Source organism: Xyrauchen texanus, chromosome 14, assembly GCF_025860055.1.
Source record: "Xyrauchen texanus isolate HMW12.3.18 chromosome 14, RBS_HiC_50CHRs, whole genome shotgun sequence".
Lineage (NCBI taxonomy): Eukaryota > Metazoa > Chordata > Actinopteri > Cypriniformes > Catostomidae > Xyrauchen > Xyrauchen texanus.
In genome coordinates, this window is record NC_068289.1 from 29,602,815 (window position 1) to 29,620,036 (window position 17,222).

The following is a 17,222-nucleotide window of genomic DNA, read 5'->3' on the forward strand; positions in this document are numbered from 1 at the left end:
ATTACAAGACTGTTCCAATTTTCCAATACTACAGCTGGCTAGTAATACTGATCAGTTCTGGCATAATAGCATATAATGTAAAATATCTGAGCTTCTGGGTGAGGAAACAATCTCTTTCAGTTCTCCATGGCTTATTTCGAACATTTACAGCAGCGTGCCAGTTTGTTCTGCAAAACAAAAATGTTCATATACTATTCTGCCATTCTTCAAAGAGGGATAAACATTGTCAAGACAACTTAAGTCTTAATGGTTCAGTCAGATAAAATTCTACTAAAATGAATGTGTCGCAACACCTTAATTCCTGCCTTTAAATTTTTAAAATCAAACCATGTGAAACATATTTGACCAAGAACTACAATAAGGTTATACTGAAAACTAAACAGAGATTACCCCAGCAGTTATTTACTACTGAAATGCAATATTGACTTAACATATTAATCTGCCTTTCCCTTTTAGATAATACAAAAGAAAAATGTTTGAAGTGACAATTTCAAAAGTCCTCAGGAGATAAACATACAAATTCAACCCTAGCACCACTTGAGCTGATGGCACTGATCAAACACACAAAACTACAACATTAACATTGTTTTAGTTGTGTGTTTAGTACAAACTCTTTCGTTGGGTCCACTCCAGCAGCAGTGCATGACAACTAAGCTGATGATATTATTATATTTCCACAGTGCCTGACCTCAAGAGTATATTTACTTAAATGTTGGCATCTCAAACTGAATGAAGCATTCCTGTTGTTATGACTCTAAAGACCTGGAGAAATTCAGCACAAATGTAAGCATGTCCCAAATCAGCAAACCAAATAAACATCCACATCCTGTTTAGACACTTATTTCCTGAATTTTCCCACCCCGAACCATCACAGGTGTTTGAATGAACAAGTGACGTGATGGCTGGTTTGAGGAAAAAAATTAAAAAGTGGAACAATAAAATAAAAAAACTAAATGAAAAGTGCTTTTCATGCTTGGTGATGGTGACATCTGTGGGGGTGTTTGTGCGAGTCCTGTGAAATACTGATGTGGTATTTGTGGCAAATAAGTGAATTTCAGTGCCGTTTTGTGATACTATACTTCAAAACAGGTGGATTGCACACATCAGGCTTTCAATAAAAAATAAAAAATAAAAGATTAAAATAAAACAGACTTTTACGATACATTATGGCTTTGCATTTAAAAAAAAAAAAAACATTTACAAGAAGTTCTATGAGTCTGAATCCAATGAGGGGATAAAAAAAAAAAAGTTCCCCAGGGTGTGTGGTAAATGCTAGGGCACTTCTGCAGCTCTTAACCAATCAAAGGCTTTCCGTTTTAGGGTGACAAATCTAGATGTCTCTGAGTTGATGAGTCACATACAGGTGACCTCTGCGGTCCCATCGTCCGGCTCAAATCCCCCCTCCTCTAGATGAGAGAGCACACTGGAATACCCCCCTCCAAACACAGGGAAACCACCAATCCCCCCTGAACATGGAGATGACACCTTTGTGTGTGGTTCCTTCACACATTGACTCACAGAGTGACTGGACACCTCTTGTAGCCTAGATCCCTTGAGAAAAAAAAAAAAAAGAAAAGTGGTTAAGATGGTAGATCTGTCATCATTATTCACCCTCATGTTGTTCGAAACCCATATGTCTTACCTTTTTCTGTGGAAAACAAAAGGAGATATTTTGAAGCACTGTATCAAAGAGCAGCATGAACATTTGAGCACACAGTGACAAATGGGACAGGGCTGCCCAGCTCAAAAAAACAAAGGACACTAAAAGTGGTCCGTAACATACAGTATATACCGAGAAGCCAAAAAATTATGACCACTCACAGGTGAAGCGAATAACCTAGATCATCTCCTAACAAGGCCACATGTCAAGGTCTGGGTAGATTAGATGGTAAGCGAAAAATCAGTTCTCATAATCAACATGTTGAATGCAGGAGAAATGGGCAGGAGCAAAAACCTGAGCAACTTTGACAAGGGCCAAATTGTTATGCCAGACAACTGAGTCAGAGCATCTCTGAAATGGGCTTGTGGGTGCTCCTGGACAGCAGTGGTGAGTAACAACCAAAAGTGATCTGAGGGGGAACAAACCAACTACAGGGTGTTGGGAGCCCAAGGACAACAAAGCTATCTAGTCTAGTCTGAACCGACAGAAGATCTACTGTGGCACAAGTCACAGAAAATTGTAATGATGGTTAATGGAGGAATGGGTCACAACACACAATGCATCGCACCCTGCTGCGTTTGGGCATCAGAGTGCCCATGATGACGTCCACTGTTGAAAGCACCAACAATGAGCACCGAGCGTCGGAACTGGACCTTGGAGCAGTGGAGGAAGGTCGCTTGGTCCGATGAGTCCCGTTTTCCTTTACATCACGTGGACGTGTGCACCATTTACCAGGGGAAGTAATGGCACCAGGATGCCGGTGAAGGGAGTGTGATGCTCATGACAATGTTCTGCTGGGAAAGCCTGGTCCAGTCATTCATGTGAACACCAATGAGACACGTGCCACCTACCCAAACATTGTTGCAGACCAGGTACACCCCTTCATGGCAATGGTATTCCCTGATATCAGTGGCCTCTTTCAGCAGGATCATGCGCCCTGCCACACTGCACACATTCTTCGGGAATGGTTTGAGGAATATAATGAAGAGCTCAAGGTGTTGCCCTGGCCTCCAAATTCCCCAGATCTCAATCCGATTGAGCATCTGTGGGACATGAGTGACCAACAAGTCCGAACCACAATGGCTCCACCTCGCAACTTAGAGGACTTGAAGGATCTGTTGCTAATGTTTTGGAGCCAGATACCACAGGACACCTTCAGGGGTCTTGTAGAGTCCATACCTCTGCGGGTCGGCACAGTTTTGGTGGCACGCAGAGGACCAACAACATATTAGGCAGGTGGTAATAATGTTTTGGCTCATCAGTACATATTTCAAGACTTCTGAAGACACACGCAAAGCCATTGTATGACTTATGTTCCACAGAGGAAAGAACATCATCGAGGTTTGAAACGACTTTAACTGAGGGCAAGTAAATGACTGAATTTTTAAATTTGTCATTTAGTATCATTTAGTCACCTGTGGCAGACTTAATTACAAGAAAAGACATGTACTGAATCATATAGGATTTGTTCAACAAATTCAAAACATGCAAGCACCTGTTTGTGTTGTACCGATTGGCCTTTGACAGGTCTTTGCAGAAACACCACCTGCTTAGTGGCGAGATTCCCTTCACTGCAGGAAAACAAAACAGTTTGAGATAGTTATATTGGGGTGTAAATAAACAAGATCCAGGCACAGCTTGTACTATGAGGATCCCACACCTGTCATGGCGAATAATGGGAGTGGGCAGCACACAGGTAAGCAGCCAGCCAAACTCTGCTAATGTGTGGAGTAGAGGCCCATAGTCGGTCTTGACATCTGAACCCTGTAAGACAAAGTAGTCATTAAAGACAAGATGAAATGGCACAACACATTTAACTTCTGTATATAGAATATTTAGCAGGAAATAATGCTGGAAGAGGCTTATCAAAAAGTCTAAAAGGTGCTGTAAGTGATTTTAGCATTCTGAAGCTTTAATTAGCCACACCCCTCATTCCATAACCCCACCCTCCAAAGATAATTTTGAGACAAAAACAGAGCAAAACAGCAGCATTGTTTGTTCCTATGGCTAGGGCCGAAACGATTAGTTGACGTTAACAAAAAATTGTCAACAAAAATGTTCATTGTCGAATAGTAGTTTGATCTCATTTAACGTAACATGAGATCATATGAAACTCTAATGATAATGCCAGAGAAGAGCACAGCAACTCACTCCTGACTGAGGAGAGGAAGAAAACATAGAATTATAATGGAAAAATGCAAGATAAGGAAATATAGAAGCACTGTCATCGTGAAATAAAGCAGAGCCAGATCTGACATTCCACTTAAGCAAAACCTGAATGTCAGAGCATATAAAAAGCAAACATCCTGGCATTATATCTAGGAGTCACGTGAAAGGGGAAGAGATTGAAACTGCACCCGACTGAGGCACCCTCTGGCGCAGGGACACCAGTCCATCGTGCAAGTTTGTTGTAGCTAGATTAATAACATGATGGATTGCGACGCATTGAATCATAATATACTGTATCCTGTGTGTCACGTGTGCATCTTATAGTGAAGTAAATAAGTATATGGAGTTTTTTTTTTTTTTTGTAGTCTTAGCCCAATATACACTGCAACAAAGTTTTTGATCAGTCTTTTTTGGATTGTTTTCCAAAAATAATACCTAAAACTCCTTTAAAACAACGTACATTTACATTAGTAGCTGTACTGCAGAGGAAAAAAATGTTATTGGAGAATGTTGAATACAATATTTAAATATTTTTAAATATCTAAAAACAGCCTACTTAAAACAAGATACATTTACCGGAGAAGCAACATATTTATTTAGTTTTAACGCCATGTCAGCAACTAGGCTATTCACATGGCAACAAGGTATTACATATTTGCAATATTAGATAAGACACTAAGTTATAAAAGATAAAAACTGTCAAATCTGTTCAGATGATACTTTACAAAAAATATCTATTAAACAAGTCTCTGTATAAAAGCATTGTCTGATAGTTCTAAAAAGTTTTACAATTCATTAGAATGTGCTTGATGGACATAAGGGTTTGGCAAGGTATACATATGGGAGGCTCTTCACCAGTCAGTAAAAATGCATGAGTTAGTCTTGAATGGCCCAGTCGGCATCTAGTAAACACTATTGTGAGTGTAATTTCTTTGGATCCTTGGGTTTATTTAAAATAATGTATTGCTGTCGCACTCATTCCATTCTGATTGCCACTTATTGGTGATATATGAGTTTATTAAATGGCCTGAGGTCAGGGTGTGGTATCAGACATTCTGAGATCTCCAAGTTTAACGCCTCTTTTGTAGCTGTATCTGCTTTTCCAGACCAATATGTCCCGGCACCCAACAGAGGATAATGCTGAAGTCCTTCTTCTGTAATCGATGTATTTTAGTTAAGATGGTTAAGATGTTTATGATAATGGGGCGATCCGTCTCCATGGATTCAAGTGCATGAAGGCAAGATTTTGAGTCTGTAGCGATTAAAACGTTTCATCCTCGGCCCTGCTCAATGTTTTCCAGTGCCATTAGCAGCGCTCGGGCCTCAGCTGTGAAGATAGAGCTGTGTTCTGGAATACGTTTGCCATATTGATGGTCTACAATCACTACTGCTGCTGGCACGCTGTTATTCATTTTGGATCCATCTGTGAAAACTGTACTATGGAATGGGAGACTACATTTCAGCACCAAGAATTCCTGTTGATACACATTGGGGAGATGTGCCTTTTTTTAGTTGTGCCAATGCCATAGAAATAGTTGGTTTTTCCGAGGTCCGGGGGGGGACAGGCCAAAAATGATACTGTCTTATGTTGTCCAGATTGGTGTTCAAGTTATCAAAGTACAGTTTAATCCATATTCCATAAGATTTTATCGCTTTTGGTCTAGCTTCATACAGATGAGAACATTCTGGTAGGGAAGGTTCACCGGCTTCTATATAAAGGCTTTGAATGGGACTTGTTCTGAAGGCTCCAAGAGCTAGACGTATTCCCTGGTGGTCTATTGTGTCAAGTGTTCAAATGTATGACTTCCTTGCCTGACCATACACAATACTCCCGTAATCCAGTCAGGATCTGATTAATGTTCTGTAGAGACGTAAAAAAAAAACGGTAGCATCTGCACCCCATTTTGAATTGGCCAAGACTTTTAAAATATTAATTGTATTAAAAAGAAATTCATATGTGGGATAAAGGTGAATTTATCATCACAGACAAGGCCTAAGAATTTGAATTGAATTCTTTAGTGACCAGTTGTTTATTTTATTTATGCATAGTTGTAGCTGTCGTACAATTATATTAATATTTTTTCCCCTATAACATATGCATAGGTCGTCAACAGAGGCTCCGAAAAATGTGAGGGTCAATAACTTTGATTATACTATTGATTTTGATGCTGAATAAAGTCACTGAAAGGATGCTCCCTTGTGGAACTCCCATCTCTTGTACATGTGGGTATGATAGTGTAGTTCCTACTCGAACACAAAAACGTCTGTTTATCAACAAGTTGGAGATAAAGATGGGTAGGTTGCCTCCAAGCCCAAGTTCGTACAAGTCTTTGAGTATTCCATATCTCCAGGTGGTGTCATAGGCCTTCAAGGTCAAAGACAGCTACGGCATGTTCTTTATTTTTTTTAAATGAAGCTGTTCCGGACAAATGATTCAAGTCTGATGAGGTGGTCCAGGGTTCTTTTGCCTCTTCTAAACCCACACTGATAATCACTAATCTTTGTTCTGATTCCAGAAACACAGATCGTTGATCATTCTCTCAGTCAGAGCTATTGGATGGTAATTGTTTGCATCAGACTGATCCTTACCAAGTTTGGGGATGGGAATGATTATTGCTTCTTGCCACGAAGGTGGTATATTCCCTGTTTTCAAAACATTGTTAAGAATCTCCAGGAGTAGTAGTAGTGTTGTATGCGGTAAGTGCTTCAGAAATTCGTAATGGATTCTGTCTGGTCCAACTTCAGTATTATGGGAACGTTTCATAGCCCTTGTAAGTTCCACTACAGTGAAGGGTTGATTATATGGCTCAGTATTATTTGAGTGGAAATTCAGGAGTTTCTGTTCCTGTTGTATACATATCTTATTGAATTCTGGTCAGCAGTTGTCTAATGAGGATTTCTTTTTGAAAGATTTTGCTAGAATATTGGTTATTTCTTGGATCATAGTTACAAGAGTACCTTGATGTTTGATGTGTCAAATGAGTTTCTTCATCTTTGTTTTTCATCTTACGAATCAGTTTCCAGATTTTTGGTGGTGGTGTATTTGCTGTTAGGTTAGATACACATTTTCTTCAACTCTGTCTTTTTGCATTATTTATAATCCATCGTGCTTGTGCTCGGCCTATCTTAAATCTTACTAGATTTTCTTCTGTTGGGTGTCTGTTGAATACCCCCTCTTCTTTTTTCCAAGCTTTTATGGCTTTTTTTTGCAGTTGTCATCGAACCATGGGCTATGCCTGCGACTTGGTCTTGGGGATGGTATCGTCTGCTATTTCTATCAGCTTGTCTGTGAAACTTCTACTGGGTTTCGGCTGTCTAGGGTTGCTGAATTAAGTTTATCATAACACTGGTTCTAGAACAGGTACCAGTTGGCTTTCTTGAGATACCATCTTGGAAGATTTTGTTGGATATTTGATCTTGTAGATGTAATGATTAGGGGAAAATAAATCATTTACACAAAGATCGTCCCAGGAGCGCCATGAGAGATCAAGCAGGAGATCAGGTTTGCATATAGTTAAAACGATTTTTGAATATGCTCCATGTCCTGGGTGCAGGTAAGTGTTTGAGCCGTCGTTAAGGATACACAATTAATTGTTACTATTTAAGTATTTTCCCCTTCCCATTTGTGCGACTGCCTACAAGTATGATGGGGGTTGGGAGTTGATCTGCAAGACTGCTCAGGTCTTGGGAGTGTGACAGGTGTGTCTGGAGGCAAGTAAATGGAACACAATGTTACAGCCCTATGGAGGGTTAGACGTACAGCTTTTGCTTGGAGATTAGTGTCTATTGTGACTTGACTGTGAATTATGTTGCGATGAATTAAGATGCTTACTCCTCCTGAAGTATGTTGTATGTTTGGTCCAATTTTGTTAAAACTTTAAACTTTTTAGGGGTATTTGACTAGTTGGTGATAAATGTGATTCTTGGAGACAAAATGCAACAGGGTTGAGTAACATGGCTAGTCGTTGAAGTTCTGCAAAGTTTGCTTTTACACCTCGACAGTTCCATTGAATGATACTGTTGCTTGTCAAGTTAGTAGCACCGGAACTTGGACTATACTCCTACTCATAGGAGAGGGACTCCGACTGTTGGATTCCAAGATCTCCGCTAGATCTACACCTGTTCTCCTGACTAGCCTTTTGTGGCTGTGCTTTTGTGCTTTGGTGTGTCCTTTTAGTATTAGTGAATGTTCCATTGTCAGATTTGGTTCTTCTCTAGCTCCAGTTTGTGATTGACTGGTAGAGGTTTGAGTGCTTTGTGCTTTCTTTTTTGATGAAGGTGGGTTTTTGTTGCTGATTAACTGAGGTTTGTCTTTTGATAGCCAGGTCACATGTCTGGCACTCAACTGTATGTTTGGTTGGTAATGTTACAGATGCAAAGGATTTCACTAACCTCTTGCGTGCTTCTACATACAGTGGATATAAAAAGTCTACACACCCCTGTTAAAATGCCAGGTTTTTGTGATGTAAAAGAATGAGACAAAGATAAATCATGTCAGAACTTTTTCCACTTTTAATGTGACCTATAATGTGAACAATTAAATTGAAAAACAAACTGAGATCTTCGTGGGCACACCCTCTTATAACTGGGGAAGTGGCTGTGTTCAGAATTAACCAGTCACATTCAAACTCATGTTAAATAGAAGTCATTACACACCTGCCATCATTTAAAGTGACTGATTAATCACAAATAAAGTTCAGCTGTTCTAGTAGGATTTTCCAGACATTTTCTTAGTCGCATCTCAGAGCAAAAGCCATGGTTCATTGTTGAAAGATATCAGTCAGGAGAAGGGTACAAAATAATTTCCAAAGCATTAGATATACCATGGAACACAGTGAAGACAGTCATCATCAAGTGGAGAAAATATGGCACAACAGAGACATTACCAAGAACTGGACGTCCCTCCAAAATTGATGAAAAGACGAAGAAAACTGGTCAGGGAGGCTTCCAAGAGGCCTACAGCAACATTAAAGGAACTGCAGGAATTTCTGGCAAGTACTGGCAGTGTGCTACATGTGACAACAATCTCCCGTATTCTTCATATGAATGGGCTATGGGATATGGTGGCAAGACGGAAGCCTTTTCTTACAAAGAAAAACATCCAAGCCTGGCTGAAGTTTGCCAAAACAAAAATCAAGTCTCCCAAAAGCACGTGGGAAAATGTGTTATGGTCTGATGAAACCAAGGTTGAACTTTTTGGCCATAATTCCAAAAGGTATGTTTGGAGCAAAAACAACACAGCACATCACCCAAAGAACACCATACCCACATTGAAGCATGGTGGTGGCAGCATCATGCTTTGGGGCTGTTTTTCTTCAGCTGAAACCAGGGCCTTAGTCAGGGTGGAGGGAATTATGAACAGTTCCAAATACCAGGCAATTTTGGCACAAAACCTTCAGGCGTCCGTTAGAATGCTGAAGATTAAGAGGAAGTTCACCTTTCAGCACGACAACGACACAAAGCACACATCCAAATCCACAAAAGCATGGCTTCACCAGAAGAAGATTAACGTTTTGGAATGGCCAAGCCAGAGCCCAGACCTGAATCCAATTGAAAATCTGTGGGGTGATCTGAAGAGGGCTGTGCACAGGAGAGGTCCTCGCAATCTGACAGATTTGGAGAGTGGGCAAATATTGCCACTTCAAGATGTGCCAAGCAAAATGTACCCATTCAAGATGTACCCAAAAAGACTGAGTGCTGTAATAAAATCAAAAGGTGCTTCAATTAAGTATTAGTTTAAGGGTCCTCAAATACCCTAACCAGATCCATTCATGTAGTTGAGGTTTGTTGAAAGTCATAATATACGTACCGGTCTTTATCATTTGGTCTCCTTTTTTAATTGTAATCCTCTTTACATTTGTAACACCTTGTTGTGCTAGTTCTAAAGCAATTTCAGTCTCATCCATGTTATGGCGTTCTCTAGTTCTTATTATACCTTTGCTTTCATAGGGACACCAGCCAGAATGTTTGCACGCAGTAGATTATCTACATGAACTTTCTTTGTACATTCGACCAGAATCTGGCCTGACCAGTATCCGTCTTGTGGGGGTTTGTTTGCCATATTTGTTATGTTTTATTTCATCAATCTTGCTCCCCACCCGCCTCGGAGCCAAACAAGGGGATGCACAGAGCCGCGTAACTCCAGCAGATATGCACCAGGGTTACAAGAAAGGTATACTCTTGCAATGAGAGCTAGAAGCTCAAATTGCTCGATTGACCCTATGCCACCGCCTTCAGGGAAAATGTCATTGTGGCCGATTTAAATGCCAGTAATTGCCCAGGGCACGTCATGACTAGCCGCTTGATTGGATCGGGTCTCGCCAACCACCCGTCTGTATGAAATTAGAGCCAAAGCATTGTGTTGGATCTGGGGGAGCTGCAGCTGCCCACATTCCTCAAATGCCAGGATCTCTTCTTCCACAGACACGGGTCGCAACTTATGGCCAACAAGTCGCCCCATTCGTCACCTTTTACAAACAGCAAGGGTGCTAGGGACCTATTCTACCCCGGGTCCCCACGGGGGAAGAAGCAACATAAGATATTTAGATTTTCTTTTAGAGAATATGTGGGAAACAAGACAAACACTTGATTACTATAGTTTTTTTTTTTTGCAGTGATTTTTTACTGAATTAAACTTAATAAAAATATTCCCTGGAATTCAATGAATGTCATTTAGAGATATTTTTAAAAGATGAGTTTGTCCTCTATTGTTAGTAAGCACATTTAATACAACCTCTAAAGTCTAGGCACAAGCTGAAAAGTCTTTTAGTCAATTATTAATCGATGCAATATTCAACAGAATAATCATTCTAATAATCTTTTGATTAGTCGATAATCAAAATGATCGTTAGTTGCAGCCCTAAATTCAACAGAGGCACAATAGCACCCTCACCTGTCAAACATTATATAGCCTCAATGATCCGCTTCAAATGAGAACAAGCAAAATTATTGACAGGTGAAAAGAGTCATTGTCTGTGGTTCGCAGACACATTTTTGTTTGCCTTTTACAAAGTCTAGAGCTGTAACGGAGACCAGTAAGGTATCTCAGGACACTTATTTCATTAATATCTTTCAGGGAGCACACTTTTGCACACTTTTCCATTGAAAAAACAATAAAAAGAAAAGAAAATTGCTTACAGAACCTTTAATATCTTATGCAATTTTGCAACTCTAGTAAACCGATCTAAACTGTTTACATATTTTTACTGGATAACAGGACAAAAATATTAAGATTTTGCCGTTTAAGCTACGATTCCATTTTTCTCTGCCCATTTGGCCTTGGTTACATTGGTAGAAGTCGGTTATGCAAATATTAAAACATTTTATTCTTTCGAATAACGTATACAGATATTAAGCAAATATGGTCACTTTTGATTTCAAAAGACAATTTAACTATAATGAATAAACTAAATATAATTTAAACCTAGGAACATTTCTAATTGTATCTTCACATGTGAACATTTGGAACAAACAATTCATAGTAATACAGGTGAATGTGTGTATATCCAGTCATACCTCTATAACTGTCCACTGTTCCACTACAATAGTGTCATTGGCAGGTGGCGCTGTGCTTTTCTCTTCGTATACAAAGAGTCCCTCTAGAGACCTGGGCACTGGTTCTCCTATATATATAAAAAAGAACCCAACCAATTAATTAATTATCTATGGATGCTGAAATACTAGTAAAAACTAGTAATAGTAAAACAAAAATATTGTTATTTGCTTTGTTCAGTAAGCAATGACACACAACACCCTAGTAACAAGTCAGAAAAGCCAACTCCCATGTATGTTATTTTCTTGTATCTAGATATGGCTTGAGTCCCTCCTTTAATGCAATAGTCTATGGGATTCTTTCAGTTGTTTTATCGACCACAATGTGAAAACGGTTATATCACTTAAAAACAAACAAACAATAGCTCACCTCTTCTAGTCAAAAAACTTTTATTTGTATAGCGCCTTTCACAACACACATCGCTTCAAAGCAGCTTTACAGAAGATCAGACATTAATAGAAGATAAAACTATAATGTCTATAATGCTGATGAGTCATCATTGTGTAATTAGATAAAATACGATTGTGAATAGTGTTTAAAAATAAGTAATTCAATAATAATTGAATAACCCCAGTGAGCAAGCCGAAGGCGACTGTGGCAAGGAACACAAAACTCCATAATATGTTGGTTAATGGAGAAAAATAACCTTGGGAGAAGCCAGACACACTGTGGGGGCTAGTTCCCCTCTGTCCAACATCATGAATATAATGCCAATATTACTTAAGTATAGTGCAAGTCACGGTTCAAAATTATTAAACTAAGTGTGAAAGGCCAGTGTTTAAACATAGATTTTGTAAGAACTGTAAGATTAATGACTCATGTATTTGAAGTCCATCCTAGATTAACTGAAGTAGTTCACATAGATGCATTGTCCTTGTTAATTGGCTGATGAAGGCACTTCAACAAACCGGAGAATGTGAGGTATCATTCATGTCCATAGCATAAGATTAATAGTTAAAATCCCTAACCCAGAGTATGAACAATAATAATAATAATAATAATAATAATAATAATAATAATAATAATGCTGCATTAAAGCATGATTCGGATTTTAAACTTAAATAGATGTTTTTGATTTTTCACCCACTAAAGACTAGTGTACACAACAGGACTCAAGCTTGTCTCCTTTCATGTTTTGAGTCAGAGACCGGTCACTACGAATGGTTTTGTATAGTGCACACTCCTGTAACAGGCCGAGATGAGTCTCAGACACTGTGACAGTTTTCAAAACTGCTTCATGTCATCACTTTCCCCACAAGTGAAAGACCGAAAATGAGCCACAGCCAATAAAATACAGAGAGAGCCAAGGATGTAACCACATATTCAGGATTAGATGGGACCAAATATAATAATTCAATAATCAACCATGCGAAAACCCCATTTCAGTAGTAGTTTAAAATTAAAATAAAACCTCACCCACATCTCACAACTATATTTCTTTGCAAATGGTGCCAATAAAGCCGTTCCTTCATATTTTCTGACATTTTCCCAAAAATATATATTTTTTTCCTCGTTATCTTAAATTTTAAGAAAAATTTTTTGCGATCAGTTTGAAACATGATGCTGCTAAGGGCACCTGTAACAGCCTTTTATCGCTGGTTCCATGTGGATTTAAAGGAAAATAAGTGTGCGATCGTAAAAGTTAAAAAAGCTAATGCATGTACAATAGGGACACAGAAATTAGCACCACACACTTTACAAGCTCAGTTACTGGTCCTGCACTAAAATAACTCAGAATTATGCTATAAACATCATGTTTGGGAATATTAAGAGAAACTGTGCTCCGGTTTTTCGCACTTTTCTCGTCTTTTTATTTTTTGTGCTTTATTATCATTCAGTAATACACAGATGTAATGATTAAAGTATGTCCTCAGGAAATCAGAGACCCTCTCCTTGAAATCCAAACAAATAGTCAAAAGAGATGACCAGGTGTAACGGCCTCGCGTGTACATTTTTGATCGGATCAACAAAAACTCATCTTATAACCACGTGTACACATGGTTTCAGTCGAGATGAATTGTTGTGTAGTTGATATACTACAGTCCTGAAGTTTTCACACCCGCACAACGAAAAACCGGACTGTGAGTCTCAAGGGTGCCGACTGCAAGTAGTATAATGTACGCTTTGCTTAAATCACAGAGCAGTATTCAGTAGATCTCATTTAGTCTGTACTAGAATTGTGTCAGTGACCTACAAAAGATAATGAAACTGAACTACTTAGAAGACAGCAAGAAAAATCCATGTGCACCAACATGTTTGAGAGGTCAAATGGAAAGTGAATTATAGAGCTAACATTAAGAACACTGAATATTGCATTGTGCATCCTGCATGATGACATGACATCATTTGCTTAACATTTTGTAATACTAATTGACATAACCATTTTATGTGCATTTGTGTGGATAACCATTTCTCATCCTTAGATCTTTAAAAAAAATCCCTGGCCCCAAGTATTAAACTAAACTTTGGTATGCATTTATGCTATGAACATAAATAATGCCTCAAATTGTATGGCTGGCTGAGGAGAGATGTACTTTAAGTTAAGTGATTTTCACCAGGTGGATTATAAAACAGCTGAAGGGCCTGAGCAACACAAAGGGACCATATTATCACAGAGACTGGGAGGTAGGTTCTTTTGACTTGGTTACTAGGTAGATAATTAGTTTTTACTGACCCACCAAGAACTTCATAGCAACACCCCAAAAACCACTCAGACCGCCTAGTAATCACCCACAAATTTAGCCCTGGCAAGCACTACTCCAATTTTATATATATCACACACACATGTAATAACTTTTATATGTATATTCCTTTTGAAATCTATTCATAAAGTCCACCTTTTCTGTCAAGTGCCATCAGCTGAAGATATCTGAATAAAAAATTATAAAATCATGCCTTAAGTTACTTTAATGCTTTGAGTTCAAAAGTTAATCCATAATGAGATAAGGGCACGAGGAGTGAATGAGATTATAGAGCTAGTGTGTAAACTGCCTCTCATGTTCCATATTCACAAGGCCCAGATGTCTTCAACACACACGCACACACTTGATTTAGCTCCTATTAGTCTGGTGCGAAACAGGAAGTGTGGTCATGAGGTTAAGGACGAAGCTCTAAATATAATTCTGGTGGCAGACAGGAGAAGGGAAACATGGGTTTGGTTAAAAATGGTTGGATGTTGCAAAATGAAAAAGAAGAGGTGTGTGTGTGTCTGTGTGTGTATGTATATATACACATATATACACACACACACACACACACACACACACACACACACACACACACACCTAGCAAGGATGTAGGAATGGAAAAACTACAGTTATAAAATCGTGTGTGTGTGGGGGGCAAATTGATGTTAAGGAAACCCTGAATAATTTGCCATGTTTTTGGGCAAAATCGAATGGAATGCAGGGGTCTGTAGACATGCCTTTAAAAGCTAAACTATTTTTAAATGGTCCACTCAGTAACAATTGTCTTTTGTTTAATCTTGGAAGAGCGAGCAGCCGCTACAATGCATTATTAGGACAAGTTCATAGTAATGAGTCTAGTCACACAGCACCTGCATGCGAGAAAAAGCAGCGAAAATTCAGAACAGGACGAGAATCAGTTCAAGTCATAAAAATAGTAAAGACTTTAGAAAACCATAAATATAACCAAAGATAGGAGAGTACTGATTATAACAGTGGGATGAGCAAAGACATAGTAAAACAATAGATTGTATCCGTTCTGTTGAAACTATTACTCACAAATGCTTGAATCTTTAACTTTGGTAACCAAAGGTTCTGCCAAAATAACATGGTTGCTGCCATTATTGTAACTAAGCCTACTATAAATCTTGAAAGTCATATGGTATCACCTGTGTAAAAGGAATCATCCTGACTAAATAAGCTGCTACCAGTTTTACTTTGTTAAAAATGTACCGTTTACATTTTATTAAAAATAATTGTGGTCAATGTGGTATTTCTTAAATATGCTTTTTATCGGTTTCAACAGATTTTTTTATTTTTTTTTGGTCTTTTTCTATACAATTCAATAGTGTGCATGTCTGTGTGCTTGTTCAAATGCTTAATTTCAGCGGTTTTGTTTTTTGAGTTTGTGAAAGAATAAAAATGATTTAAGTGCCTGTAAAAATCAAAAATGTTAATTTTGGTCAAATAAATGTATGGCAAATACCACGTTACAATTGTTTTTGCAAGTGTGTGTCCCAGGTAAACACAAAATTACATATTTGGGTCCTGGGCCAAGAACGTTTAAGAACCCCTGTGCCAAAATTTCAAAACCACCTTTAGGTGTGTCCCAGTATACAAAGGAGTCGACCAATGACCAGCCCTTGCGATAGTACGCTGCAGTCAATTCCAGCCAATCGGCTTCCAAGGAACTGACAACCTGGCCCTTCCTGGAGATCCTCATTGATAGCGCCCCCTGGTGGTAACAGCAGGCGAGAGAATCCAGTGGTGCGTATCCCGGAGCCCAGGAGTGAAACAGCACCAACAGTCTCAGGTCTGAAAATGACATTTATAGAGATCACATGATTTTTGTTTTTATGACCTATGCTCAATGGTCACAAATACATCTTCCAAACTGATGACTGCAGGAACATGAATACAGAACAATGCCTTTTTGTGGTCAACAGATTTAACATTTTATTAAAATAAGAAAAGAAACAAAAGCTGATTTAGACGTCATTTCTGTCAGGTCAACCAGCTGATCGTCTATCATAAATAATACGTATAACTAATGGAGCAGAAAAGTGAGGTACAATACTTGTGTTAAGACACTAACAGCCTCTGACTGATCTTGATTCTCTATGCAACGAGTGCAGGGCTACATGTGAGACAAAGCGGTCGGTATGATGCCCAGAGGGTGAGGAGGCACTGTGGCGCCAGAGAGTGTACTGACATTAGAGAGTTAAACTAAATTAAACTGCCACCACTGAGATTTAACTCAGAACATGGAAAAGCTGTGGAGAAAATTAAGCCAGTTGACTACATAGTCAACATGAAAAACACAAAGCAAGTATGCTTTACACTAAAAGTATATATTTTTTTTCAGGCTACCGTGTCTACAGTAAATGCGTTCGGTCTAAATAAACATCCAATGAGATGAGATCATTTGTTTTTCCCACTGTTTAAGGGTACCAAGTGTCTTCTAAGAACATGTTGGGCTTATATTTAGCATTAATAAAATGAAGCTTATTGGTTGGATACAATTCCCATTACTCAAAATATCTATATATTTTTTTTTTATAAAAATGACAATTCTCATTACCATAATGTAAATCAATTGTTACAGCATGGTACAGTACATTAATTGTAGTATCTCTTTTATACTGTCTTTAATTAATGCTACTTTGATAAAAATGCTTAATTTCTTTATACAAATTAGTTTTTTTTTCTTTTGATTTTTTTGGGCAAAATATGACCTAGACGTGATATTTGAGAAATCATGCATGATTCAAAGGGTTTATAGCCCATTTGTGCACCCAACCATCATCGATTGACAATATGCAATATGAAATGGAAAATGTATCATGTTTTATGTAAGATATTTCAGACTATCCATAATGGCAAAGATTAGACGAACATCTGACCTGGGTTGTACCCACAGCCCTCTAGCTCTCTGTCTCCAGGCGGCGTGCGAGGTGGGGTGCAGGGCGGGGAATGGCAGCCTCTCCTGGGAATGGGGACTCTGCCGATAAAGCCCCCTCCTCCAGCCTGCTGGAGCACTGACCCCACAAACCTCACACCACCCCTGGCATAGCTGTTAACCTGGGTAAACACATACAAAGACACACAATCACAGATATGACACAACCACAGTCAGAATTTCTAAACCAAATTTTAG

At 38.7% G+C, this 17,222-nt stretch overlaps 1 protein-coding gene across 1 annotated transcript in view; it reads right to left on the bottom strand.

Moving 5' to 3' along the window:
• Positions 1 to 155: 155 nt before the first annotated feature.
• LOC127654827 (raftlin-2-like) overlaps positions 156 to 17,222 on the bottom strand; it is a 33,468-nt gene continuing 16,401 nt past the window's right edge. The window contains exons 4-9 of the mRNA XM_052142286.1: positions 16,969 to 17,146; positions 15,662 to 15,880; positions 11,345 to 11,451; positions 3,321 to 3,424; positions 3,156 to 3,231; positions 156 to 1,551 (exon numbers count right to left, since the gene is read on the bottom strand). Of these exons, the coding sequence (XP_051998246.1) occupies positions 1,354 to 1,551; positions 3,156 to 3,231; positions 3,321 to 3,424; positions 11,345 to 11,451; positions 15,662 to 15,880; positions 16,969 to 17,146 (882 nt within the window). The 3' untranslated portion in view covers positions 156 to 1,353. The remainder of the gene's footprint in view (positions 1,552 to 3,155; positions 3,232 to 3,320; positions 3,425 to 11,344; positions 11,452 to 15,661; positions 15,881 to 16,968; positions 17,147 to 17,222) is intronic.